General features: G+C 34.5%; 3 protein-coding genes across 33 annotated transcripts in view; 1 reads left to right on the top strand and 2 right to left on the bottom strand.

The window, feature by feature from the left end:
• The window catches only part of cast (calpastatin), a 39,412-nt gene extending 31,964 nt beyond the window's left edge, over positions 1–7,448 (top strand). For 20 of the 29 annotated variants that reach the window (XM_052587810.1, XM_052587814.1, XM_052587816.1 and 17 more), the window contains 17 exons: positions 118–234; positions 415–513; positions 631–681; positions 910–984; positions 1,090–1,152; positions 1,322–1,408; positions 1,527–1,643; positions 1,765–1,878; positions 2,430–2,546; positions 2,628–2,732; positions 3,114–3,206; positions 3,295–3,336; positions 3,435–3,560; positions 3,644–3,727; positions 3,910–3,942; positions 6,021–6,126; positions 6,342–7,448. In XM_052587810.1, the coding sequence (XP_052443770.1) occupies positions 118–234; positions 415–513; positions 631–681; positions 910–984; positions 1,090–1,152; positions 1,322–1,408; positions 1,527–1,643; positions 1,765–1,878; positions 2,430–2,546; positions 2,628–2,732; positions 3,114–3,206; positions 3,295–3,336; positions 3,435–3,560; positions 3,644–3,727; positions 3,910–3,942; positions 6,021–6,119 (1,422 nt within the window). In that variant the 3' untranslated portion in view covers positions 6,120–6,126; positions 6,342–7,448. The remainder of the gene's footprint in view (positions 1–117; positions 235–414; positions 514–630; positions 682–909; positions 985–1,089; positions 1,153–1,321; positions 1,409–1,526; positions 1,644–1,764; positions 1,879–2,429; positions 2,547–2,627; positions 2,733–3,113; positions 3,207–3,294; positions 3,337–3,434; positions 3,561–3,643; positions 3,728–3,909; positions 3,943–6,020; positions 6,127–6,341) is intronic. The other 9 variants (XM_052587811.1, XM_052587827.1, XM_052587821.1 and 6 more) reach the window with 1 other exon arrangement.
• Positions 7,449–8,459: 1,011 nt separating this feature from the next.
• On the bottom strand, positions 8,460–13,122 carry cd8a (CD8a molecule). Of its 2 annotated transcripts, XM_052587840.1 has the most exons (7): positions 12,976–13,122; positions 12,072–12,380; positions 11,378–11,473; positions 11,118–11,222; positions 10,334–10,373; positions 10,143–10,234; positions 8,460–9,800 (listed from the first exon to the last, which is right to left on the bottom strand). In XM_052587840.1, the coding sequence occupies exons 1-6, from the start codon at positions 13,022–13,024 to the stop codon at positions 10,189–10,191; spliced, it is 645 nt and encodes a 214-aa protein (XP_052443800.1). In that variant the 5' UTR covers positions 13,025–13,122; the 3' UTR covers positions 8,460–9,800; positions 10,143–10,188. The 2 variants fall into 2 exon arrangements, with proteins under 2 accessions (XP_052443800.1, XP_052443799.1); XM_052587839.1 differs by having other exon boundaries at positions 8,474–10,234.
• A 5,626-nt stretch (positions 13,123–18,748) lies between these two features.
• Positions 18,749–25,812, bottom strand: cd8b (cd8 beta). 2 transcript variants are annotated; one of them, XM_052588774.1, is made up of 8 exons: positions 22,681–22,741; positions 21,419–21,484; positions 21,134–21,318; positions 20,553–20,639; positions 20,374–20,460; positions 19,879–19,912; positions 19,460–19,512; positions 18,749–19,373 (listed from the first exon to the last, which is right to left on the bottom strand). In XM_052588774.1, exons 1-7 carry the CDS (start codon positions 22,689–22,691, stop codon positions 19,494–19,496), a joined length of 489 nt encoding a protein of 162 aa, XP_052444734.1. In that variant the 5' UTR covers positions 22,692–22,741; the 3' UTR covers positions 18,749–19,373; positions 19,460–19,493. The 2 variants fall into 2 exon arrangements, with proteins under 2 accessions (XP_052444734.1, XP_052444733.1); XM_052588773.1 differs by adding an exon at positions 25,490–25,812 and having other exon boundaries at positions 18,758–19,373; positions 21,134–21,484; positions 22,681–22,846.
• Positions 25,813–25,911: the final 99 nt, after the last annotated feature.

The following is a 25,911-nucleotide window of genomic DNA, read 5'->3' on the forward strand; positions in this document are numbered from 1 at the left end:
CTTTTAGAATCCATTATTTCATTTTAGATTTTTTTTTCAAGTTACATGACGCAATTAGGTGCAAGTAGCTGCATCTGCTGAAGAATCCGTACTAGTTTGCTATATGTTTTTGTACAGGAGAAGAAACAGACATCAGAGAAGGGCGTTCGTGTTGGAGAGCGAGATGACACGCTCCCACCAGGTTACAGATTCTCAGAGGAAGAGCTCATGAAATATCCTCCTCCTAAGAAAGAGGTCAGACTTTGAACACTGTATGCAAAAATATCAAACTAACGTCTTCCAACAATGTTTATTCTTATTAAATACTATTGAGAATTTTGGCCTATGGGAGAAAAAATGAGTTGTAATAATGGCGAGTTGTGATTGGCTGCTGTAACTAGATGCTGTGTTCTGATTGGTGGATGTCTTTTTCAGCCCTCAATAAACACAGATGATGCACTGGACTTTCTTTCTGGAGGTTTCTCAGAGTCTGTAGCAGCACCGGTGGTAAAGGCCCCTGTTCCTCCTTCACAGGTAATCGTTTCTAATACTTTTCATTAAAATGAGATAATTTATGAACGGTATAACATCATGATTTAATGCTTATAATGTACGGTACTTCAGTTAAACGCTGTTCATTTGTTTAATCAGGAAAAGAAGAAACCTGAAGCAGTTCCTGAAAAGACTAAAGATGTTCCTAAGGTTGGAAAGCGGTTTCTGTGCCGTTTGTAGTCAAATGTTGTTCAAACCACCATTACTTTACCACACTATTATTCCTCCTCCTTCATAGTAGTTATTTTAGAATAACTCAACTATAACTATACTATAACTACTGTAATAATGCATTTTGCAAATGCAATCAATAATACTTTTGTGTTAATGTTTCTCTTGTGCAGATTAAGATGTTTTCTCTTTCTGCTCTTCTTTTAGCCTGAAGTGGATGAATTGTCAGCTCTGGATGCTCTGGCTTGTGATTTTGTGGCTCCTGCACAGTCTGTGCCTAAGGTCGGTTTATTGCTCGATTCTTATGTGCTATTATTGTATTTAGTCCAGTATCTCCCATATTTGTTTTTACTCAGAATTTAATTTCGTTCTATTCCATTCCTGTAGGTTTCTTCTGGTGCTCCTAAAACTGTCCCGCCAGGCCCTATGCAACCACCACAGACAGATGAGGTATTGCAAATACTGGAAAAAAATATATACACAGAAATCATTCAAAATACATGAAATTAGACACATTAAGCATATCAATAGTATTTATTGTGTTTTACTATAAGAACCAATGTTCAACTTTTTAGACCTTACAGATTTTTAATTGCGCTGTCTTTTTCTGTATGTGTAGGATGCTTTCAGCGCTCTGGGTGACACATTGGGTAAACCAGAGCCACCCAAAAAAGAACCCGAACTCAAACCCAAGGACATCGTTCATGTAATAATCCTATACTTATGTTTTTAACTTACAGATGTAAATGTGGCATAGACATATCATTGGTACATTTCTAGGTGATTTTTGTCTTGTTTTTAATAACTGACTGCTTTTTGACCAGGAGAAGGATGTGACATTTAAAAAGGGAGTTCGTGTTGGAGAGCGAGACGACACGCTCCCACCAGGTTACAGATTCTCAGAGGAAGAGCTCAAGAAATATCCTCCTCCTGAGAAAGAGGTAATCATGTGTCATAAGTGTGACGCTGATTGTCTTTCAGAAAGTCTCATGGATGTGTGTGATGATTGGTCGCTGTTGCCGGATTCTGTGATTTGATTGGTGGATGTTTCTTGTGTCACAGCCATCCTTAGACACTACTGAAGCTCTGGATATTCTGTCTGGTGGTTTTGCAACCCCCTCTGAAGCATCGGCTGCCAAGACCCCCGTCTGTCCTGCCTCTAAGCTTCCTGCTAAGGTGAGATTCATGATGTCCACGTTGGAAATAATCGTCACAAATTAAATCTGTTTAATATGTCAGGTGTTTATCCAGCACAGCAATGAGATTGAATGTCTGTCCACTACTGTTTTTATATATATATATATATATATATATATATACACTCACCAAGGTTGGATTTATTTGTTGATAATACAGCAAATACAATTATATTGTGAAATTGAATTACAATTTTAAATGTTTAATATATTTTAAAACTGTGTTCAACCTTTTTATTATTATCATCAGTGTTGAAAATGGTTGTGCTACTTAATATTTTTTTTCTTTTTTTTAGTTTTTCATTAAAAAAACAGTATTTATTCAAAATATAAATATTTTGTGACATTTTATAAATGCTTTTACTGTCACTTTTGGTCATTTAAATGCGTCCTTGCTGAATTAAAGTATAATTTTCTTTTAAAAAACATTCTTACTGACCCCAAACTTTTTAATGGTAGTTTGTTTAATCTCAATATCACCTCCATGTTTATTTAAACCTCTCTCATCTCTTTTCTCACTCTGCTCTGTAGCCTTTAGATCCTGCTTCCGATTTCGCTTTAGATGCTCTTGCAGATGATTTTGTCGCTCCTTCTTCTGCATCTAAAGTTCAGTCTGCTGTCTCTGGCCCCCCACATGCTGACAGACAGGTATATGTCGAATTTATCCATGTTTATACATATTATACATTTTCACATTATACTGACTTACTCTTCTACTGTTTGTTCAAGTTGTCAGAAGGTTCCTCATCAGCTTTGGATGCCCTCTCAGACACTTTAGCAGACATTAAAGGAGCCCCTGAGCCTGCCCCTGTCCCACCTAAAGACGTCGTTAAGGTACCACCCCTTTTAATGACCATTAGTAACCATGTTTTAACCGTTTATTGAAATTAAGCTGAAATTAAAAACAACTTATTTATGAGTGCAATGTGAGGAGAACCACCAAACATTGTGCGGTGTCTGCAACTCTGCATATACTTCCAAAGCAATATTAGGAAAAACTGTCTGAAGTGCATTTTTTAAAAGTGTCCTCATGGTTTGCTTGACAAAGATTTTAATTTCACATGCGAATATTTACATATGTTTACATACTCTACTTAAAGGCACAGGAGCCAAATCAGTTTAACTCTACCTAAAGCGAAGGTGAAAATAGTCAAGTCAACTAAATTATGACAATACTGGATCCTGATGTTCTCACCATCTTTCTTCCCACCACAGGAAAAGAATATAGTGGAGGAAAGAGTGAGTAAACCAGGTGAGAGAGACGACACCCTTCCACCTGAGTATCGGTTCACAGAGGAAGACCGCAAGGTGACTTTTCCTTCTCCTTCATGTTTCCTTACCAGTGGAGTTCATTTAGAAATGCTTAGACAAATTTTACACTTATTCTTCATCACAGGCATTTCTAGCAGACAAGCAGAAAGATGTCAAACCGAAAAAGGTACTTTCTTAATGCAGATTTAAAGGGACCATTTTATGATTTCTTAATCATTTAAGAATCACTGTAGATGTTTGACTGTCTGTCTGTTCATCTCTCAGCCATCAATCGATGACACAACGGCCCTTGACATGCTGTCTAGTGATTTTTCTTCAGTACAACCCGTGAAGCCCTCAGCACCTGACGCCCAACACTTCACCCCTGAACCACAACCGTCAACATTTAAGGTACCACAAACAAACCTGCAAAAGCAACATCCCTCTAATTCCTTGACACAAATTCGGTTTCATTTTTTTTTTTCTGTTTACAGGCATCAGGTCCAGTTTTTGACGAGCTGGCAGAAAAAGTTATTCCCAACCTGACTGACCCTAAAGCTAAAGACAGCAAACCAAAGGTAAAATCCACATTTGGCTTTCATATATTATTGTTTTGAAGTCTAATATTTGGGTAAAAAGGCAAGGGAAGAAATGTAGGATAAATCTGTGGATGCTGATTCTGAAAGAGCACCAGGTTTTTCCCCAGACCCTTCATTTTGGTTCAAACCGGTTTATATCAGGGGTCTCTATCTGATTACAGGGAAAGGGTGCAAAACCAAAGTCTAAACCAAAGGTAGGTTGTATTTGGAAATGAAGTGCATGAATATGGTTCTTATACTGTAGCTTTGACTCAAGAACAGCAGCATGGAGAAACAAACTCGAACGACAAATCCCACTCAGTGAACTTTCCATTGGCTGAATCACAAGCACATGGCCGTTTATATTCATATTCATAAAAAAACCTGGTAGACAGTTTGCATTAAACACTGTGGCTGGTCTCAAACGCTTTGCATTTACAGCATACAGAATTCACTATTACTGCTACATTATAGGTGCACCTCAATAAATTAGAATGTCGTGGAAATGTTCATTTATTTCAGTAATTCAACTAAAATTGTGAAACTCTTGTATTAAATAAGTTCAATGCACACAGATTGAAGTAGTTTAAGTCTTTGGTTCTTTTAATTGATATGATTTTGGAATTCACTATCTCAGCAAATTAGAATATAGTTACATGCCAATCAACTAATCAACTCAAAACACCTGCAAAGGTTTCCTGAGCCTTCAAAATGGTCTCTCAGTTTGGTTCACTAGGCTACACGATCATGGGGAAGACTGCTGATCTGACAATTGTCCAGAAGACAATCATGACACCCTTCACAAAGAGGGTAAGCCTCAAACATGCATTGCCAAAGAAGCTGGCTGTTCACAGAGTGCTGTATCCAAGCATGTTAACAGAAAGTTGAGTGGAAGGAAAAAGTGTAGAAGTAAAAGATACACAACCAACCAAGAGAACCGCAGCCTTATGAGGACTGTCAAGCAAAACCGATTCAACCATTTGAGTGAACTTCACAAGGAATGGACTGAGGCTGGGGTCAAGGCATCAAGAGCCAACACACACAGATGTGTCAAGGAATTTGGCTACAGTTGTGGTATTCCTCTTGTTAAGCCACTCCTGAACCACAGACAACTTCAGAGGCGTCTTACCTGGGCTAAGGAGAAGAAGAACTGGACTGTTGCCCAGTGGTCCAAAGTCCACTTTTCAGATGAGAGCAAGTTTTGTATTTCATTTGGAAACCAAGGTCCTAAAGTCTGGAGGAAGGGTTGAAGAAGCTCAATGCCCAAGTCGCTCCAGTGTTAAGTTTCCACAGTTTGTGATGATTTGGGTCGCAATGTCATCTGCTGGTGTTGGTCCACTGAGTTTTTTGAAAACCAAATCACTGCACCCGTTTAAGAAGAAATGTTGTAGCACTTCATGCTTCCTCCTGCTGCCCAGCTTTTTGAAGATGCTGATTTCATTTTCCAGCAGAGTTTGGCACCTGCCCACACTGCCAAAAGCACCAAAAGTCAGTTAAATGGCAATGTTGTTGGTGTGCTTGACTGGCCAGCAAACTCACCAGACCTGGACCACTTAGAGAACCTATGCGGTATTGTCAAGAGGAAAATGAGAAACAGGACATCTAACAATGCAGATGAGCTGAAGGCCACTGTCAAAGAAACCTGGGCTTCCAGACCACCTCAGCAGTGCTACAAACTGATCACCTCCATGCCACGCTGAAGTGAGGCAATAATTAAAGCAAAAGGAGCCCTACAAAATATTTAAATTCTCATATAGTGTTCCTGTAGCTCAACTGGTAGAGCACTGCGCAAGCAAGCGCAAGTTTGGGGGTTTGATTCCCCGGGAACACATGATATGTAAAAATTGATAGCCTGAATGCACTGTAAGTCGCTTTGGATAAAAGCGTCTGCTAAATGCGTAAATTAATTTAATTTAAATTTATTTAAGAGTACTACCAGTACATTTACAGTAAATGAACATACTTTCCAGAAGGCCAACAATTCACTAAAAAAAGTTTTTATTGGTCTTAGAAAGTATTCTAATTTGTTGAGGGCTTTTGTTAAATGTGAGCCAAAATCATCACAATTAAAAGAACTGAAGACTTTATTTAATACACCAGTTTCACAATTTGAGTTTAATTACTGAAATGAACTTTTCCACTTCATTCAAATTTTTTTAGATGCACCTGTATTGTCCACAAGCCTTTTTTGTGGCACTGTCACAAAGCAACTTTCCTATTTTCCAACCACATGCTTGCATGAAAGGATTTTATACTTGGTTTCCATACTTAAAATCCTGGTTTTGTGTCCCAGAAACAGTCAGTAGAAGATTCATCATCCACGGAGAAGCTGCCCGGTAAACCGAGCTCAGATGTGGTGCCTTCATCTTCCACAAAGAGCGGAAACAGATAGATCACACGTCAGTATATTTACAAACCTCTTTGAAGTTAAATTAAATTTTCATGATATATTTATACTACCATTCAAAGGTTTGGGGTCCGTATGATTTATTTGGTAAAAAAATCTATACTTTTATTATGCAATGATGCAGTAAATTGATCAGAAAGTCATTTATAATGTTATTAGAGGTGCTGTAGGATTAAGTTTTTAATGCATTTTTTTTTTATTTTTCAGATTTATAGTGCATCTCATCCCTAACACAAGAAACCATTAAAGGGAAATGCTCAGACAACAAAATATATACATGGACGTGGAGTGAAACTAAAAATATTATTACTGCACAGAGACTTAAATATGTATTTTCAGAGCCCCCCCCCCCCCCCCAATCGCAATCTCATCTTTTCTCCTAAAGCAAAGCAAAAATAGAAATAATGTTTTATCTCCTTGTGATTGATAGAACACGTGTATACGGATAGGATGTTTAAATCAAGCGCATGTATTGTTCTATTTCCAGTCATCTGTTTTTTGGTGTGGCATTTTGATATGATATTTCCCACAGTAAAAAAAAGATATATTTGTCATATAGTATTTTTTTTTTTTTTTATATATATATTTACTGGGGGTCTCTCTACAGTCTTCCTGTTCACAGAGATGACCGTTTGTTGCTGTTTGAGGATCTATTGAGACACTAGTGTACAGAGATATGCTGTAGGTAATGAGTTCATCGTTTACAGTACAGGAATTGCAGTAAATGACCATGATTTTGAATGCTGTTGAATGTCTGTATAATGATACAAGTCAAAAAAGGTTTGTATGGGAGGTGTTTTTCATTCTAGTTTGTTTCCTAAAGTGTGCTTACAAGGATGCTCTCGAAAATAACTGTAAAATAATATTGCAAACACTAAATGCCCCATGTGCCTATTACAAAAGCCTTGGAAAATAATTTGGATAACACTTATTTTTTTTTTTATTTTTTTTAGTTAAGTTCAGTTGAAAATGTATTTTCAGAACCACTAGTAAGTTGACAGGTTTTGCATTAGATGTGGTGGGCAAAGTCAGACTCTTTCACTTTCACTTTAACTCACTTGTGTTGCTGTTTTGCTTAACATCAGGACTCACTCTTTGATGCCTTAAAATGTTCAAATTTTGATAGCTGATGATAGAAACTGAAATATGACCTTTAAACCCAACCGTGTCTTTCGTATTTTTTGCTCATGAAATGTTGAACAGATCCAGATGGGTTTTCCAAGAGCGTTCTAAGACGTTGTGTACTAAGGTGTGACTGGATGGTATTTTCAAGAAGGGATTTTTACTCAAAAAATAAAACAACTTGTTTTGTTAGTTTGGATTGTTCTGTTCTTAAAATCTTTATGCCAATAAATAGGGGCCCAGCTCAGGTATATAATTTTTTGTGTGCGTGTTTACAGAGAATGATAGTTTATAAAATACTTGATGTAAATTCATTCCAACTGATTAGTCCATCTTTCTGTACAGTGAGATCAAGCTACCATAATTTAAATATCTGTATCAAAAACTGTATTTAAATATCAAAAACTGAAATTAAACTGTTTTGGTTACAAAGAAAAAAAAAGAAAAAAGTAATACACATGAAAGGGAAACTGATTTTAAATATACAAATTGAGAATTGGATGAAGTCTTTAACCATTACTGGACTTTCCTGTGTCTTACTGGATCTATAATTTTTCTCATGTCTGGAAAAAAAAAAATTTGTTCAATAAGTTAAAAAAAGGCAATGTTTGAAAATCAGTCAAAGACTTAGATTGTATTAGTATTATAGCATTATCAAATTTAAAATGCCTCTTGTGCTCTTTTCTCAAAGTAGAAGTCTTAATTATAACTTTATTAAAAAAGATTTATTTTCTAATATTTGTATTTATCAATATTGAAAACTATAGTTGAGACTCTCCTTGCACACTTGCACAGCTTATTCCTATTCTAAAATTACATGGCCTATAACCAAAAACAAATTGCACCATTGTACTTTGCGTTCTTTAAAGGTAGATGTTTCTTACAGCTGCAGTAGAAAATTGTGATGATCAGCAGAGTGAGAAGAACAAAACCACTGTTCAGAGATCACAATATCCATGTGTCACAGCAGTTAAACATGGGCTTTAGGGTCTGTGAATCAACATCTAATCACTACAACACTGTTTTATATACTTATTTTCATCTTAAATAACTTGATTTATGCATGTACACTCTGTTTTTTTAGACCTGTTAGATCTGGAGGACAATCTGTAACAGAAAATATTAGCAAAAGCATTATGAAGCAATTAGTTATTATTATTATTTTTTATTTTTTTGCTTTTCAGGAAAAAAAAACCTAAACGACCTCAAACAGGTAAAATTGATAATTAAACTTGTGTAAGATATTATAAATTATTTCCAGTTAATCTAAATGTATCTATTTATTTTACCCATTTGCAAACTTTTTTTCTTGTTTCAAGCATTAAACACTGTATTGTTTTAAATTTATGCTTTTAACAAGGCAAATCAGTTTGCTAATGTAAGAAGAGTAAATAACTCAATTCACATTCTCAGAAAACATTGAATGAATTTGAACAATTAATTTAAGCAGTTTCGCTTTTCTGATCTTGTTTTGAAGATGTTTAAATAATTTTACATTTCTGTCAGCTCTCTAAAGATGAGTTTATTGTTGTTCATGGTTGTGCATGTGTATAAACCATCTTTTTCTCAAAAGACTGGACGGCCAAACTAACCTTACAATTTTTGATCACTTTGTATTTTTCTGCATTAACCTTACACGGTGAACAAATACTTTGGACCACTTCTTAATGATGCCGGCCTGTTTGGGGTCACAGTCGACTGTTACATGTAGTTAAGAGTCCACTGGAAACAAAGAAAATAGTTTAGAATAGATGAACAAAAACAAGACTTTTCAATTCATGTGAAACAATACCATGTAAAACTGATTTGAGTATATATGCAATACTATAAATAAGAAAATGTTACTCACCACAGACAAAATAGCAAGACATTTTCTACAAAAAGAGGAACAAAACTACTGAAAGGGTGTTTTACAGGCATCAGGTCCAGTTTTTGTCAAAACTGACGGACAAACTGATTCCTAAAAGCAAACCTTAAAAACTTAATGTGAGAATCACTACACACATTGATGAGCGTATGTGGACGATGAACATTTTTGTTTCAGGACACAGAAGTGGGCCATCACTAAAATACATTTTTCAGATATTAACTTTAGCTCCTGAACGGCAGCCGAGAGAAAACGAATTCAAACTACTATAAAAATCCCATTCAGTGAACATTCAATCGGCAGAAACATACGTACATGGCTACCTTTGGTCATATTTATTCATCTGACACATTGTATACAACATTCACAATTCTGTATTTTGTCCACGTGGTGGTGCTCTGCTCTGCCACAAAGAAACTTTGGGTTATCTTTAATACAAAAAAATGTTAATGGTAAATGGTGTTCGAGAGCTTAATTGGAAATTCTTCACATCACTTGATATGGGTGTATAGTATGATTACTTTATATTTTTGTTTATTTGCAAATGAATTTAACTGAATGTAGAAATGAACATCAGCAGGAATGAGATTCGTTGTGTGAAGCTGGTATCTCAGCAGAATATATGAGACTTTCTGAGGTTCTTCATAACACTGACAGCCAGCAGATGGCAGATTTATCTGGTAAACAGATTACAATGCAACACGACAATTAACATGATGTAATTTAAAGCTTAAAATACTTTTGTAATGATTTTCTTTACATTACTTCTTAAGCCCCATTTAATAAAGACAATCGAATCAAAACATTAAATATTTAACTTGTAACAAAATTCGTATAAAGAAAAACAGTCTGATTGCTATTGAATGTAAACCTGATCGATACAATAATATAATGACTTGACAAAAATCTAAACTCACTGGAAAAGAAATAGTGATGTTTTTAACATTTTCACTGTGAAAGATGAAAAGATTAGGCTGTACAGTTTGAATAATCATGCAACAGCTTTTACATGTGCTTACTGAGATATCTTTAAACAGTACTGGATTTCCTGTGTCTTTACTGAAATCACAATGGGTTGTTGGTCAGTTTTGCATGGCCAGCAGGTCTGGGTCTGAAAATGAGAAATTGAGATTGTTGAACAGAAATTGTTCTGCACTGATGACACTTTCTGTCACTGTGCAAGAGAAGAAAAAAAAAACACAAGACTTACTGTCTTTTGTGATGGTGAGGACATCGTCTTGTTCTTAAACCTGGAGAGGAATGAAACATTTTACAAAGATTTTTACTAAAATTTAAAACGAACAAATATCAGCGACATTCATTCATTCTTTCAAATAAATTAAAGTGCAATTAAAAGTTTCAGCAAAATTTAGAAAAAAACAACTGTCAAAACCAAATCAATCCACATGCAGTGAATGCAGTTTCTATGAACATGAGAGTATGTTGTTAAAATATGCATATGTGTGATTAAAATGTATGCATAGTTTAAGTATGGAAATATGTAAATGTAAAACTAAATTAGTGTCCTCCCACTGGGCTTGCATAATCACCAGACCCCTTTTGTTTAGTATTAGCGGGATCACATTTTTAAAATGCATCTACTCCAGGTATGTTCTTATTAAAAATATAATGTATAAAATATAGGTTATATATAAATCAGTCACATATTTACATATTTGCCTGTAGGTTTGCCTTTAGGAATAGTTTAATTGTTTTAAATAATCATGTATTGAAATTTTACATCTTACAGCTATATTGTTTCTCACCATTGCAAACAGAATTTGCACTTTTTAGATTCCTGTGACACTATATAATTGTGGATTTGTTTTAATTGACTGTGTTCAAGCCATAAACTGAACTAAGAGTAACTATGTGCTGTTGCTTATTTGTCACAAAATGTATATGGTCCACAACCAGTTATTTAAAAAACGTGCAGTTAAAAATGGCCATTGTCTTTTGCAGTATGCATAATTTAATAGGTGGATGTGACTTACGGTTGCAGTGCAAAATGGTGAAGATCAGCAGAATAAGGAGAACACCACAACCAGCGGCCAAAGATGACAATATCCAAGTCTCACAGTTGATGATAGGCTTCGGGTCTGTGGACATATACACTAACTAATCATTACAGATCTGTTTGATTATATACTAACACTCTCTCTCTCTCTCTCTCTCTCTTACACACACACACACACACACACAGGTTTTTATGCTATGCTATATGATATGTGTATAAACATATAGTCAAACAAACCTGTTTTTTTACAGTTACACTGTGATTTTGTCGTAATCACGGGTGATGTAGTTGTCGGTGGTGCTGTCTCTTCTTTTGGAGGTTGCGATACTGGATCTGTAACGAAGTTGTAAGCAAAATGAACACAACTATGATCCCCTAAATTATTTTTTTTTTTGCATTTCCAGTGAAAATATCTAAACAACATTTAAAAAGATACATTGGGGAATCGAACATTTGTAATATTTTAAGAAAGGTTTTCAGATAATATATCTTGAAGTTTAACCTTTGAACTCCTTTAGCATTATTCTAAACATAAACCTTACTGGTTTTCTTTCCTTTTAGTTGTAGAGAAATCTATAACAAGACCAATCTAGTTGCCAATAAGGAAACAAAAATGAACTTCATTCAAGAAACATTCTCTTTAAACAATCGATGAAAACAAATCATTGTTGTATTTTAATGGAAATTTGATTCTCAATTTAATTTCTTGTTTTATGTATGCTTATTTATACATACATTCATGCATATATATATATATATATATATATATATATATATATATATATATATATATATATATATATATATATATATATATATGTATGTATGTATTTTACATGACACTTTTGAAGAGTCAGCAGACAAATGCAGATGTGATCACTAAGCAAAATATCTCATTCCATTATAATGTTTAGAAAAAGCATCTTCTCACCTGGTTGTCCTTTAATTTCTGTCAGACCTCCAAAGAAGAGTTTATTGTTGTTCATGGCTGCGCAGGTGTAAAATCCACTGTCTGTATTTTTCTCAAAAGACTGAATAGCCAAACTAACCTTAGCATTTTGGTTCACTTTGTATTTTTTCGGATCAGCATTTGCTTTTATTTCTGTGCTTTTAACGGTGAACAGATACTTTAGACCACTTTTGTTTATCTGAAACCAGAATGTAATGACGCCGGGCTGTTTGGTGTCACAGTTGACCGTTACCTCCTCTCCTTCTTTGTAGACGTTATCTGCAAAGCCCCCTAGAGACAAAGAAAAAGTTTAATATGAAGAAATACAAGACTTGAATCCAAATGTTAACCAATACCTTCTGGAATTGATTTAAATAAAAACCTAAAATTATTAAAAGTTAGAATAACTGAATTCTTCTGCACTTAGTGATGCAAAAATATAAGTAGCTTATAGTTTTACTACACACACAAACACACATTTATTTATATATATATATATATATATATATATATATATACATATATATATATATATATATATATATATATATATATATATATATATATATATATATATATATATATATTAATGCACTGTATCATTATTTCCATGCCGTTTTAATACTAAATACAAAACTGAAAGTTGAATTTAATAAAAAAAAAGTATTATTTTACAGAAATAAAACCCACAGTTAAATTAATATAAATTGGCTTTATACAAAATAATGTGCAAATATTCACTTCTAGGCAAATTTCGAGTCATTATTTGACTTGTATTTGATTTGCGCTACTCAAATGATCGCAAGCGACCTATTAGTCTCTTACACTTTCATAGCTGAAACATTTCTGCAATATAATATTATATACAAGAAAATGTTCTACTTACCATCGAAGAGGGACAAAATCACAAAAAATACTATGCATATTTGATACATTTTTTTCAATTCTCAGCACAGACATTCAGTTCTTTTACAATACTAGGAACAAAACAACTAAAAGGATGAAAAAAATCTCCCCGTCTGCCCCTCCCAAGCCCTCACTTTCATTTTCATGGTTTTCAACTACTTACAAATTGTACTGAAGAAATTACATGACAAAATGTATGATTTGTTTCATTGCTATTAAAATGCATAAACTATTTTATAAATAAAGAATATAGAAAATATATAGTCTAACATTTAAAGAAAACGAATGAACCAGAAACACAGAAAAATATTTAACATGAATAAAGAAAATAATTGACACGCAGCATAAAAATATAGAAATTTTAAACTTAAAAGTATACCATTTAGATTAAGGATAAGGTTTATTTCTCATAATTTCTCTACTTTTCTGCCTTTATTAGCTAAAATAGATCTATTCTGTATAGACAGACAGACAAACAGATAGATAGATAGATAGATAGATAGATAGATAGATAGATAGATAGATAGATAGATAGATAGATAGATAGATAGATAGATAGATAGATAGATAGATATAGTCAAGTCTGAAAAGATATTTAGATACTATTGGGGCAAGTTGTCACAAATGGGTTCATTTAACAGACTATTGGGTTTTAATCACAATATAAAGTGTAAAATAATTAGGCGAAGAATCATAAAACAACTCAAGAAACTGTAAAAGTGAAAATGTAAGTGCAAAAAAAGTAGTCTATACCAAGTTGGTAAAATAAGAATAAAGTTAGGTTATCAACATCATCTCACTATTATCTAGTTAAAAAAAAAAAAAAGCAGGAATATTAGAGTATGAAAAACATCTGAATCAGTGTGGATCATTTCGGTCTATAAAACAGGTGGCTGTTGTTTTGTAAGTGGCTTGTCGTGTTGTCGGTGCAGTGGTGCAGCATGCGTGCACCTAAAGGGGGTCTGCATGCACCAGCAGCGGCGCGCGCAGCTCTTTGATCGCGCGTCAAACCGCATGCGTGACGCGCTCTGAGAGAGTGGGGCTACGTGTCACTTCGGTGCGCGACTTTGACCCAACAACGTTCAGTCAGCTTTGAAAATGTGACGTTAGGGTGTACAAAGGCTATAACATAGCCTATGCATGGAATGTTTTTGTTTGGGGCGTCCATGCTATTCATGTTTTTAACCTCTGATCTATTTATACACAACTGTGAAGTGTGAATATTTTCACTATGCTTACATTCAAAGACTTTTTTTTTCTTTCAATCTCATTCACTCACACACGTCTTAGGAAATCTAAGTCAGGAAGAGGATATACAGAACGGTTAATGATTTGTATGAATTTAGTTCTCCTCAAGTTCACAATAGTGTTGGCTAGTTCATCACATTAACTGTAAACACCTCTAGTTTGAGGAGCTCGAAGTAACACACTTTTTTCTCTTTATTTGAGACTGTTTGTGACCTAAAATCTTCATTTTGTTAAATATATTGCTTGAAAAGTGTGTTTGTGGTAGCTTATCTCGGTGGGAAAAACTCAGAAAGGTCAGCAGTATCACCTGACGTCATGACAGGATCACAATGTTTCTTGAGAAGAGTGGAAAGATGTTCAAGGCTTTGTAAGAAAGCTTCAGACCACCTTTGTTCTGGAGGCGTCCAAATAATGTGAGAATGGATGAGAATGATGCTGCCCACATCATAGTTACATCACTGACAACAGCGCCACCTTTCTTCTATGTTTCGCAACACGGTCTGACGTCATGTAGCCCATATTTACGTCGCCTGGAAATTAACGTGACATTCACATAGGTCATGTAGTTTGACAGTGGAAATATAACAGCAAAAACAAACCTGTTGACTAAATCTGTCAGGTATACACATTATGTTGAAAATAAAATAAATAAATAAAATACATAGGATAAAATAAAATAACAATCATAAAAGAAAATAGACAACAATGATACAAATCATAACAAGAATTATACATTTATTAAACAATATATTTAACAAAACAATTATTGCTGTTATTAAATAAGAATCAATCACATAATTATAAATATATGGCATTATAATTGAATAATTAATAGTTACTATAATTATACAATTACATCATACATTTTGTAATAAATAATAAATCATGCATGTTAATCATATTTTCTATTATTATTATTATTATTATTATCATCAACGTTGTTGTTGTTTACATAGGTACAATGCGAATTTGCAAAATGAAAAAGTTTCCTTGATATTTATATTCTATATAAATCAAAATAGACTTTATAATAATAATAATAGTAATAATAATAATAATTGCATAATAAAACTGAGTAGTACCTATTATGTGTTGCTAATGCTAAGAACTTCATTTGGAAAACTTTAAAGGTGATTTTCTCAATATTTCGATTTTTTGCACCCTCAGATTCCAGATTTTCAAATAGTTGTATTTCATATAAATACCAAACCATACATCAATGGATTTATACATCAGATGATGTATAAATCTCAATTAAAAAAATGTACCCTTATAACTGGTTTTGTGGTTTTATATACATATGCATAAATTCTTTAAGACATTTACCTGACATACTATCTGATCATTACATTGAGTTTAAATTATTAAATGAATAAAAAATTTTGTATGTGCATTATTATAAATAAACACAATCAAAAAAGTTAATTAACCTTTCCGATTTTAGTTTCAATGTTTGTGAACAACTGACTTAATAATACAGTACTCATTATAGACAATCCATTGCTAAACACTTGAAAATGAAGAAAAACACATTGTTTTTAATCTTTTTCGTTTTCATAATCAGAAAACAACATAAAAAAATGTTGACCCATCTTTAAAGGGAGATTCTGTTTTTTTTTTTATATCTGGCAGGTGGGTGTCCAGGAAGACCTCCAGTCAAACAGAAACACAGTCCACCCTCTGTTTCCATAGCCCCCCATTTAGCTTTGAGTCACTTTCTCAGTTTAGGTAATTTCTCATCATTCATCGATTTCTTACCTGGGGATCCCTGTCTGACTCACCAAAAGAACCTGATCTCAGAGATATGGGTCTCAGACCCAAAACACAGCCCAGACAGAGTTACAGGTGGGGGGGGGGGGGGGGGGGGTGGAGGTTACCTGGGGATTCCTCGGAGGAAGAGGGCCAACTCTTCCTCACACGCACCACAACAGAGGAATATTACATGAAGTAAAACAGCTGCCCACTCCAGAGAGCTCAGTTTAGAGAGAGATCAGTAAAATCAGACTTTCAGTCACTGCAGTATTAGGGTTCTCTTCAGTTCAGGTGATTCAAACACTGTACCATCAATCTGAAGCACAGGGAGGGACCACAGTAGTTACAACAGATCATAACCTGATGTAAGTAGAACTGATTTCTTGGTAACTTTTTTTTTTTGTTCAGTCGAGACTTTTGGTCTCAGAGCTGTGTGTTGTGTGTTAATAGTAATTTTGGTATTAGCTTATTATTTTTCATTCAAATTCTCTTCATGTTTCCCAAAAGCCCTATATTATGAAGTAGAGTCACACTTTTTAGAAATGAAAGAGTCTTTGAATTGTTTTTAATCAGTTCTCATAAGGTGTTGATGTTTGCAGAATCAGCTTGATACTTTAGTGTTTACTTCAGTATTGCTTGTCATGTAAAGATAAATGAGATGTGTAATGAAGGTGTGCAGATATTATAGGAAACAGAAAAACGAAAGCATGTAAGTCTCTGAATGCCACCTGCACTCTGTCCACTTCACAGAAATGTATCCACGATGTCTCTTATAATTATGTCTATCAGTGTTGAAATTTTTCTAGAACCTTCTACAGTTGTGTGGTTACATTTTACTACTGTATTACTACAATGGATAATGATTCTATTTAATTGAAACGTTTACAAAAAAATCTAAAATAATGCAAGCTTCTACATGAATCTTTATAGCAGATATACTAAAATAAATGTTAGAGAATGTTTGAAGTATAAAGACTGAAATTGTAATTTCTTGTAAAACATAAAGGTAATTTTGTTTTACAGTTTGTGTGTGTGTGTATATAATACAATTAATAAAATATTATATTTATATCTACTGACTTTATTAAGTAATGAAATATCACATTTAAAGTGGTTTAAAGTATATTTTAAATGTTAAGAAAGGTTTTTCTTTTTTAATTGTTAATTGAAAGTATTAACTTTTGGCACTGAGGGTTAAGAATACTAAATCCTATGTATGTTACCATCATTTTATCATTTATTTGCTGTATTTTTTAATCCGTCATACCCGAAGGTGTTGGTTTCGTGACCCAACATGGAACCATATACATGAGGAACAGACGAACTCCACTAAAATACAGATGGTAAATTTTGCACAGTGTAACATACTGTAAATACAGTAATAATGTTTTTGAAATGTATCATGCTTTCAAATTTATTTATTGTCAGATTCTGCTGAGTTGTTTGCATGCGCACCAGTATAGACAAAGATCAAAGAAAGCAATACGAAGCCATGATAAGAATAAGAAAGTTTCTGAATATTTGCAAGCGAAACCCAAAGTTAGCCCTCAAGCATTTTAATTTTTGCACCTGAGATTATCCACTTTAATAGGATTACATTTATTTTCACAGCTGATTCAAATTGACATACCTGATATTTGCTGTGAGAAATGTGCTATGCATTCTCATTTTGTCTTTTTTGTAGCAATTTATTACACTTACAGCAATTTATTAAACCTTTCTAGTTTTGTATTGAAATAATGCAAAACTGGCTCTGCACCCATTTAGGCTACCTAAATTTGTTACTTCAGACTTATGTGCCCCTCTTTTTATTTATCATATTATTTAAAAGCCCTTGTTATGTTTACTGTGTTAACCTAACTGAGACTTGTTATAGCACTTGTATAGCATTGCTCTTTGTGTTGTTTTTGATTGCTTCCACTGTCTTCATTTGTAAGTCGCTTTGGATAAAAGCGTCTTCTAAATGAATAAATGTAATGCAAATGTAATTAAATAAATAATAGCTTATGTATGTATATGGATGTAATGTACTCTGCTTGCTCTGTGGAAAAGAAAAATGTAATTATATACAATAAATAAATAAAACTGATGTTTTAGAATAATGTTTCTTTTTCTTTGACCTTTATTGTACTCCATCTAGTTAATATTTATTTATTTTGAAACTAATGAACTAGTTATAGCGTGCTTTAGTACAGAGACTGAACTAAACTGTGTAATGGGGGTTTTGTGTTAACAGTCTGTGCCTGTGACGCTCTCCATGCGGCAAGGTCTGTGGTTTCTCTGTGGTGGTTTTGTTTTATTGTAGCGCTGACAAGCTCAAAGTTGAACGAGCGATGCGAGAGAGATAATGCTCTGTCTTTTTGCACAGGAAGAGGTTTGTTCATTTGCCTCAAAGTATCATGAAGAACAGCTGCACATGAATGGCAGCACAGTTACTCTCATACTCACATTTTTTTGTTTTGTTTATTTGACAGACTTTTTATTTATTTTGTGATTGTATTGTTTTTCCTGTATAATACTGTAGATCCTTTTAATTTTAAGTGTTGTATTTATCCATATTTGCCTTTTATATGAGAAAACATAAAAACGTGTTCATTTACCAACTTTTTGCAGAAGTTTTTATGACTTTTATTGGATGTTTCCAATTCATTTCTCCTGAAATTCTCACAGGTTTCTAGCACAGGTGTAGTTCACCACATTAACCATGAACAGGTATCTGACTTAATATGTAAGAAATACTGCAAGCTAATTATACTTTCTGGCTGTGATCACACAATATCAAGTGATATAGTTTCATAACGAGGACACACAGGCTCAGAGAGGCAAACTTCATAACACCCAAACACATAAACCAACACACCCTCAGATATGTAAGACGGGGGACACCAAAAAACCCTACAAAACAAAACAAGTGTCATCAGAGAAATAACCCACTCATTTAATTTAAACTTGATTAAGAAAACTATTTAATGAGCATAACGTGAAAGCATAAAATGACAGCATATGAGATAAAAGAACATCAAAATGGGAAAACTGTACATTCAGTCACAAATGAAGCATACTGTACTGGCAAGAACAAAACTCAAAGCTCGATTAAGACAGCTGAGGTTAGTCCAAGATTAGAGTGAGTTCAGTTTTGTGGTGATCCTGGTGGTATGTTCTGCTCTGGTTTAATTCAGTCAAGTCAGACAATGAATTGAATTCAGTAAGTGAACTGTTGATTGAATAACGGCCGATTAAACAATGAACTTTAAATTTAAGACATTATTTTTATATACACACATTCTAAAATCCAATGTATTTAATTTTTGTGAGACCATGGCAAAATTTCGGAGACTTCGACAGGTCCACAGTTTGGATAGAAAAAAAGACCACCACCTGCAAAAAAAAAAAAAAAAAGAGAGATTATTATATATAAGACAAAGACTGTATTTACAAAAACGTCTTTTAATCCAAATGCTTACATTTGTTTCGACATGAAGAGTGTGTTCTTCCACCTCATCGCAACTGATTCGTCCTATGGAGAAAATGAGAGTTTATTTTTAATGAAGTTAAAAAAATGTCTTAAAGCTGTCAGAAATAGGCAGAAAGTTTTTATCAAAGTTCTTCTGAGTCTAATAAGTCGAACCATTGAAACAGAACCAATGCAGACGCACGTGTAAAGGACTTTGATGTGAGACGCCAGTGTCACAAACATTTACCCATAGCCATAACCTTTTCATTTTATTTGCTAATTTTCATGACTGAAAGGCCACAAGATCATTTAAGAGACATTTTAGTAATAAAAAGCTTTAATTAAAATGTAAAAAAAAAAAAAAAAAAAAAAAAAAAAGAACTGAAAATCTCATTATGTAGCAGCACGTTGACACAGTTCTTGACTTACTTGGTAAATCGATGTCTACACTTCTTAGGTAGACCTGTCCCAACATATTAAAAAAAGAGGAAAATATTATGATGTGCATATGAAATTTGATATAAAATTCCTATTCAAAATAATTTCACTTTTATTATACAGTAAACTATTTGTACTGTTACTAAATAATAAGCACTGTGAGGTAGACCTTCACAAACTCTCACAATGGACTTCTGAACATCTGAAACTACACAAACATGGCTAGGGTGACCATATGAACCATTTTCCCAGGACGCGACCTTGCCAGGATTTTTATATCGCCTAAAACATCCAAAGTAGTTTGACCAATAACATGCAGGTATGTTACATAATCAACCAATCGTGGCGTGTGAAAATGGCTAATATGGTCACCCTAAAAATGGCCAAATTGAAGTTGTTACGTTCTTTCAGTGACCACTGTGATGCACCGGTGTGTTACAAAGACATGTGCCAACCTTGTGTGTGTGTGTGTGTGTGTGCACTCACGACTGAAGTAGTAAAGTGTGCCAGCAAGTGTTATGGCCAAAAGCAAAAGAGCACCAATGCCCGGCCAGAGCACTGATTGTTCACAGCCTGCAAAACGTGACACAAAACAAACCAATTCAACTAAACAGTATGAAACAACACAAAATCAGTAACATCTAACAGCACATCTCAGTCTGTACCTTTAGGAGAGCTGGGGGGTTTGCAGTTGCAGGTCTTCTTGGGTGTCTTGGTCTTAACTGTTGGCGGCTTAACTGTCGGAGGATTCACTGGAAAACAAAGAACAGAGAACGTCAAGACAGAACATACATAAAACCAGTAAATTGTGCACCAACAGTGTCCAGCAACTTGACAAACAAGTCAATTAACATGAACTTTCCAGACCAGAAGATCGAAGACAGGTCAAGGCTGCTTAACCTAACAGAACTCTAGGATTCTGAGGCCAAACATCTCAGCATCTTTGAACACTTCACTTCTCCCATTTGTCATTTAAGATCTTGAGACGCTCTTGAGCACCAGGAAAGATGTGAATACTTGTATAATGTGTATAACATTACAACTTAACCCCAGGTAAAGATCCTCTCACTGTAGGGATGGAAAGTTCGATGCTAGTGTGATTTTACTTATATGACTCTGTAAACCAGCATTAGGTGTCTCAGATTTGATCTTCTTGACTTTTTCATCCTGAAATCTTTGTTCACTAACACCATTAAAGAAAAAACAGGGTGGGGGACCAAAACAGAGAAGAAGAGCACTGCTATACCTCCAGGCATTATGTAATATCCAACAGGCATGATACTTTTCGTTTTAAACATGCAGGAATAGAAGCCGATTTCATCCTCCTGTAGTCCCGTTATACGCAGGCTGTAGACCACCCTCTGTCCGGAGGACACCGAGCCCTTGAAGCGAGTGGCGGTCAGGTTTTCTCCATGTTTCTCTCTGCCAGCGCTGTTACAATACAAGAGGAACTGAAGAGTCTTTGTCCTCTCAAGGTATCGGTACCAAAAAACCTCCTGGCAGGAGTGATCTGGACATTCACAGGACATACTTTCCGAGCCGTTGATTTTGGCGTAGAGAACAAAGGGTGTAGCTCGGAAGGTGGCCAGTGACGCCGCTAAAGAAGAAACAAAGAAAAGAAATAATAAGTTCTGCTTTGTTCGTTATGCACAATTCGATTTTTGGGGTTAGCGACAATTTAGCTACTTAAATTGTTTTAGGGGTCTGAATGGTACCTATTCAAAGGGCACCAACATTCAGTATTAAATCAGATATTTTCAGCATTTTTCTATGCAGAAAGTACAACAGCAAAAGATGAGAGGTTTAAAGTAGATTTAAACCTCTGTGGAACAGAACAGAAAAAGCTTAAAGTCCCTTTCACAATAAACCATACAGAACTAGATACACATAAGGCAGTAATTTCCTTGTTATGTAAGAATGGAAACCTGAATAGACAGACACTTATGGGCAATTTGTGTTGTCTATATCCTCTTGCAAAATAGTTTTCCTCTCTTATCAGTGCCTGGGGGGAAAAGCACATATTTTTTTTGCCTTGACACTTTGAGATATGTGAAGAAAACATACAGTACATATTTCAGAGAATGGAAAAAAAAAAATCCATTCAGACAAATTACAATATTCAGTTTGATATGAAATCCAAAATAGGTTGAGAGTATGAAAGCATAAAAAGATTTCAGTTACAAAGCGATTTTGGTTTAACACTGACTTCGACAGAAGAGATCATTCTAAAAAACCAGCAACAAACAAACCAGAGTGAAAATTTTATAATAATAAAAAGAAGAATAGTTAGCATTTTAAGAATGTATGCATTAAGACATATTAATATTTATTTTACATTAAAATATATTTGTATGCAACTGACCAAGTTGTTATTCTACATAAACTTGAGTGTGAGGGACTCAGTTATTGGATTACCTGGCTTGTAACACATTATTACACACCTGTGATAATTATCGCAACACCTTTATATATCATCAAATTTGAAAGCACTGCGTTCGCAAAATATACAAACACTTCAAATCTCATAATTGCCTAAGGATGCAATCATTTTTGGGCCTACAACGAAGCATCGATACCTTCACACACCTTGTTATTTTAAAAGATTCTTTAAAAATACCACCTTTGCAGGATGACACATACATTCATGACAGTATTCGAACTAAAGATATAACAGCCATCAATTTACTTTGACTTCTGCAGATGCTCTCATGTTACTGTATCACTTAAGTTTCAGGTCTGATCACATTAAAAGTCTGACAGCTCTTCAAATAGAACGCAAGGGAAAAAACGTACCTGCCATCCATATGAACAAACAAAGGGAAATGCAAGAGAGGGTCATCCTTGGGCGCCTGTGTGTGAGCTGTCAACTGTGTGTCTGTGTTTTCCTTTCTGTTCTTCATGTGTCACGCAGAAAGGAGGGCCTGCAGCGTGTGGGGCAGATGAACCAATTACTGACAGCCTATCAGAGAATGAGTCAGAGGAAACACAAGAAAACATCAAGGAAAAATCAGGAGGCTTCGTTTTTCGGAAATACACAAATTTCAAGTTTCGTTAGCAAGAAAATAGCAGTTATTTACTATATTACATGGAGTACGAAGTCATATTTCAGCGTGCAAAAGCGACAGCATTTAGACTGATTTTCTCAATCCACTGTTGCAAATATATAAATTATAATGCATTTAAACTTTTTAAATAATGTTTTAGGGTCATATTCAGAGAGTACAGTTGATTTAATGGACATTTTGATGACCTCAACGTATATTTTAACCAACACGCTGTTGGAAAAGTTTGAGGTTTAAACTGACGCAGTTTAAACTGAACTCACGAAAGAGATCTAAACAATCGGAAAATCAATTTCAATAGATAGTATTTCTCATATTAAGAAAAACCCACTGGTCATTCTATTATTTGTGTTGTTCTAGTGAATGTTAAAGGACTTTGTTTTTCTCTTTAACTTGAAACAAAATGCACAGGTTTGCTTGAACCCCAAACGTCTTTCCTAAAATGATCTTTAACCCAAATGCAGGTGTGTGACCCGAGGAACACCTGCATCTGTTCACAGAACACAACAGCTGGCACTGTATCAAATCAAACTCAAACATGTAATATAAAAACGCTTGCAATAAATATCAGGCAAGACTGAAAATAATCACATACTCAACCAAACACACTGCTGATGCTGATTATTGAAAAAAAAATCACTTAAACAATAACCACATTAATACTGAAAAAGCACTGACGGCGGCATATAATCAACAATATTGTGCTGTGGAAAACAAAATATGTTTAATCTCGAAGTGTTGATTTTTATCATGTCGCGTTATGCCCCAAAAATGTGTGGCTCTTCCAGATTCTGTATAAACACAACAATAATGCTGCTTAAAATATTTATATCAAAGTACAGCCAAAACAAGTAACAACTATGAATTTAATTAGTGACGAATTTTATATATATATAATATATATAAAATGTGTGTGTATATATATATACATATATATATATATATATATATATATATATATATATATATATATATATATATATATATAATGACAATAAAGATTTTAAAAGATACATAAATATTATATATTATTTTAGAATATTTGACAAATATATATATAAATATATAAACTTGTTTGGTGTTATATGTACACAGTTGTATCTACTCAAATTATGTAAGGTCAAATTAAAGAAAAACTAAAGCACTTAAACTTTAACATCATAAACTATATATAAAATAGAATGCCGTTTACTGCAATCAAATATCAATAGAGCAGATCATATTAAGTTACACACACATTTAATTAATAATAATTAATAAAGGTTTGCGCACTGAAAATTCCCCCCTATAGCATCACAACAGTAACACCGAACAACCCTAAAGAACAAAACTGCAGGCCTGTTTTTGCACCACAGAGTCAAATTGTTGGTTTTTAATCAGAAGCCCAACATTTCTCAACTCGCAAATCAACGTGCTTGTTTTCCACTCCACATTCTAGACAAACTAATGAAGTGTTTGAGTGTGTGGGACTCTGGAGCCTGAAGCTCAGAGGGGCTTGTGTGGGAGTTTTCTAGCTGAGGTGTTAAAAGATCTCATTCATTGGCCCTCGTCTCTTGAGAAGGGCTCGAGGGGCTCATTTGCCCGTGGAGGGGTCGTGAAGGGGGGAGGATGTGGGAGACGCACACGCCTTGGAGGTCGAGGGTACGACAAAGACACAGGGAGCCGAACCACACGATTCTTTGAAAACAGGAGATCTCATGGGGCTCGAGAGAACGCTTTAGTGTGACTGTCGACGAGCTTGAGTCTATGGAGGGCTTTCAACTCTGCGGTTGCAAAGACTTGGAAAAAAGTTCACACAGTTCTGAAGTACAAAAGCTGTGCGAGAAGCTACAGGTGTTAGATCCACAATTTAATACAAGTGCATTTGAAGATTAAAGACTGACTTTTTCCTGTCGGACACAAAAGTAGAAATATTGAACAATTTACTGGGCTTTTATATAGTGAAAGGGATTGAGGGGCAACAGGGTTGTCTTTAAAATGACAAAGTCACCATAAATAATCATAAATACATGCATCATAAAATTATTAGTCATTTATAATTCCAATCGTGCATCCACGTTTTCAAATTGGCTTGAAATTGGAAATCGGAAGGTGGATAAATGGGTAAAAATGATTTCAGACCTCATGTTCTAAACCTGTGCATCTAAAGGCACCATATTTAAATAGAAGTGGAGAGCAGAATTTTTACTGTTTATGACACAAAAATACATATAATGCTTGGAATACAGTGCCAAATTAACCAGCCCACATCCCAATTTTCATGAGTTTGGAGCGACATTAGGATTAGTAAATTACAAAATGGTTATTCCTGACTGAACCATACATGCGAATGTGATTAAAAACCCCTGAAATTAATGCTTTTTCAAGTATCATTTCCATTTCCATTCATTCACATTCAACTTCTCATGATCAGTATGTTCCCTGAACACTCAGAAAGTGATCCAAAAGTGAATTAAGGATCGTTTAAGGGAGACATTGGAAATTGGCTTAACAGCACACTCATTAAATAAACGGATGATTGTATGATTGTGATAACTTACAAAAAGGGAAATGCAGCTCTATGCAAGAAAGAGGTCAAAAGAGGAGCAGTCATGTCCTCATTTAACTCCTGCACCTGTTAGACCTGCAAACATAAATATTCCAGCATATGCTGCATCAAATGAGCCTGGCATCACATTAATGTTTCACACATACACAGAAATCCAACAAAAACAAGGATTGCAGACCGAGCTCTTCTGATATGCAATAGTCTATATTCTGACAACTCTTAATTTTATTCACACCGTTCATCCATTTTCATGTCTTTCTTGAAACACAGAGAGTCTGAAAGTCTGAAAAAGGTTTCTAGCTGATCCACAATGTACTGTAATATGTGTGTACACTTGCAATCAATGCCCCCTTGAGACTTAAACTGGAAATGCTTCAATAAAATCAGAAACAAATTCATTTATAATAGATTGTT

This window comes from Carassius gibelio, chromosome B21 (genome assembly GCF_023724105.1).
Source record: "Carassius gibelio isolate Cgi1373 ecotype wild population from Czech Republic chromosome B21, carGib1.2-hapl.c, whole genome shotgun sequence".
NCBI lineage: Eukaryota > Metazoa > Chordata > Actinopteri > Cypriniformes > Cyprinidae > Carassius > Carassius gibelio.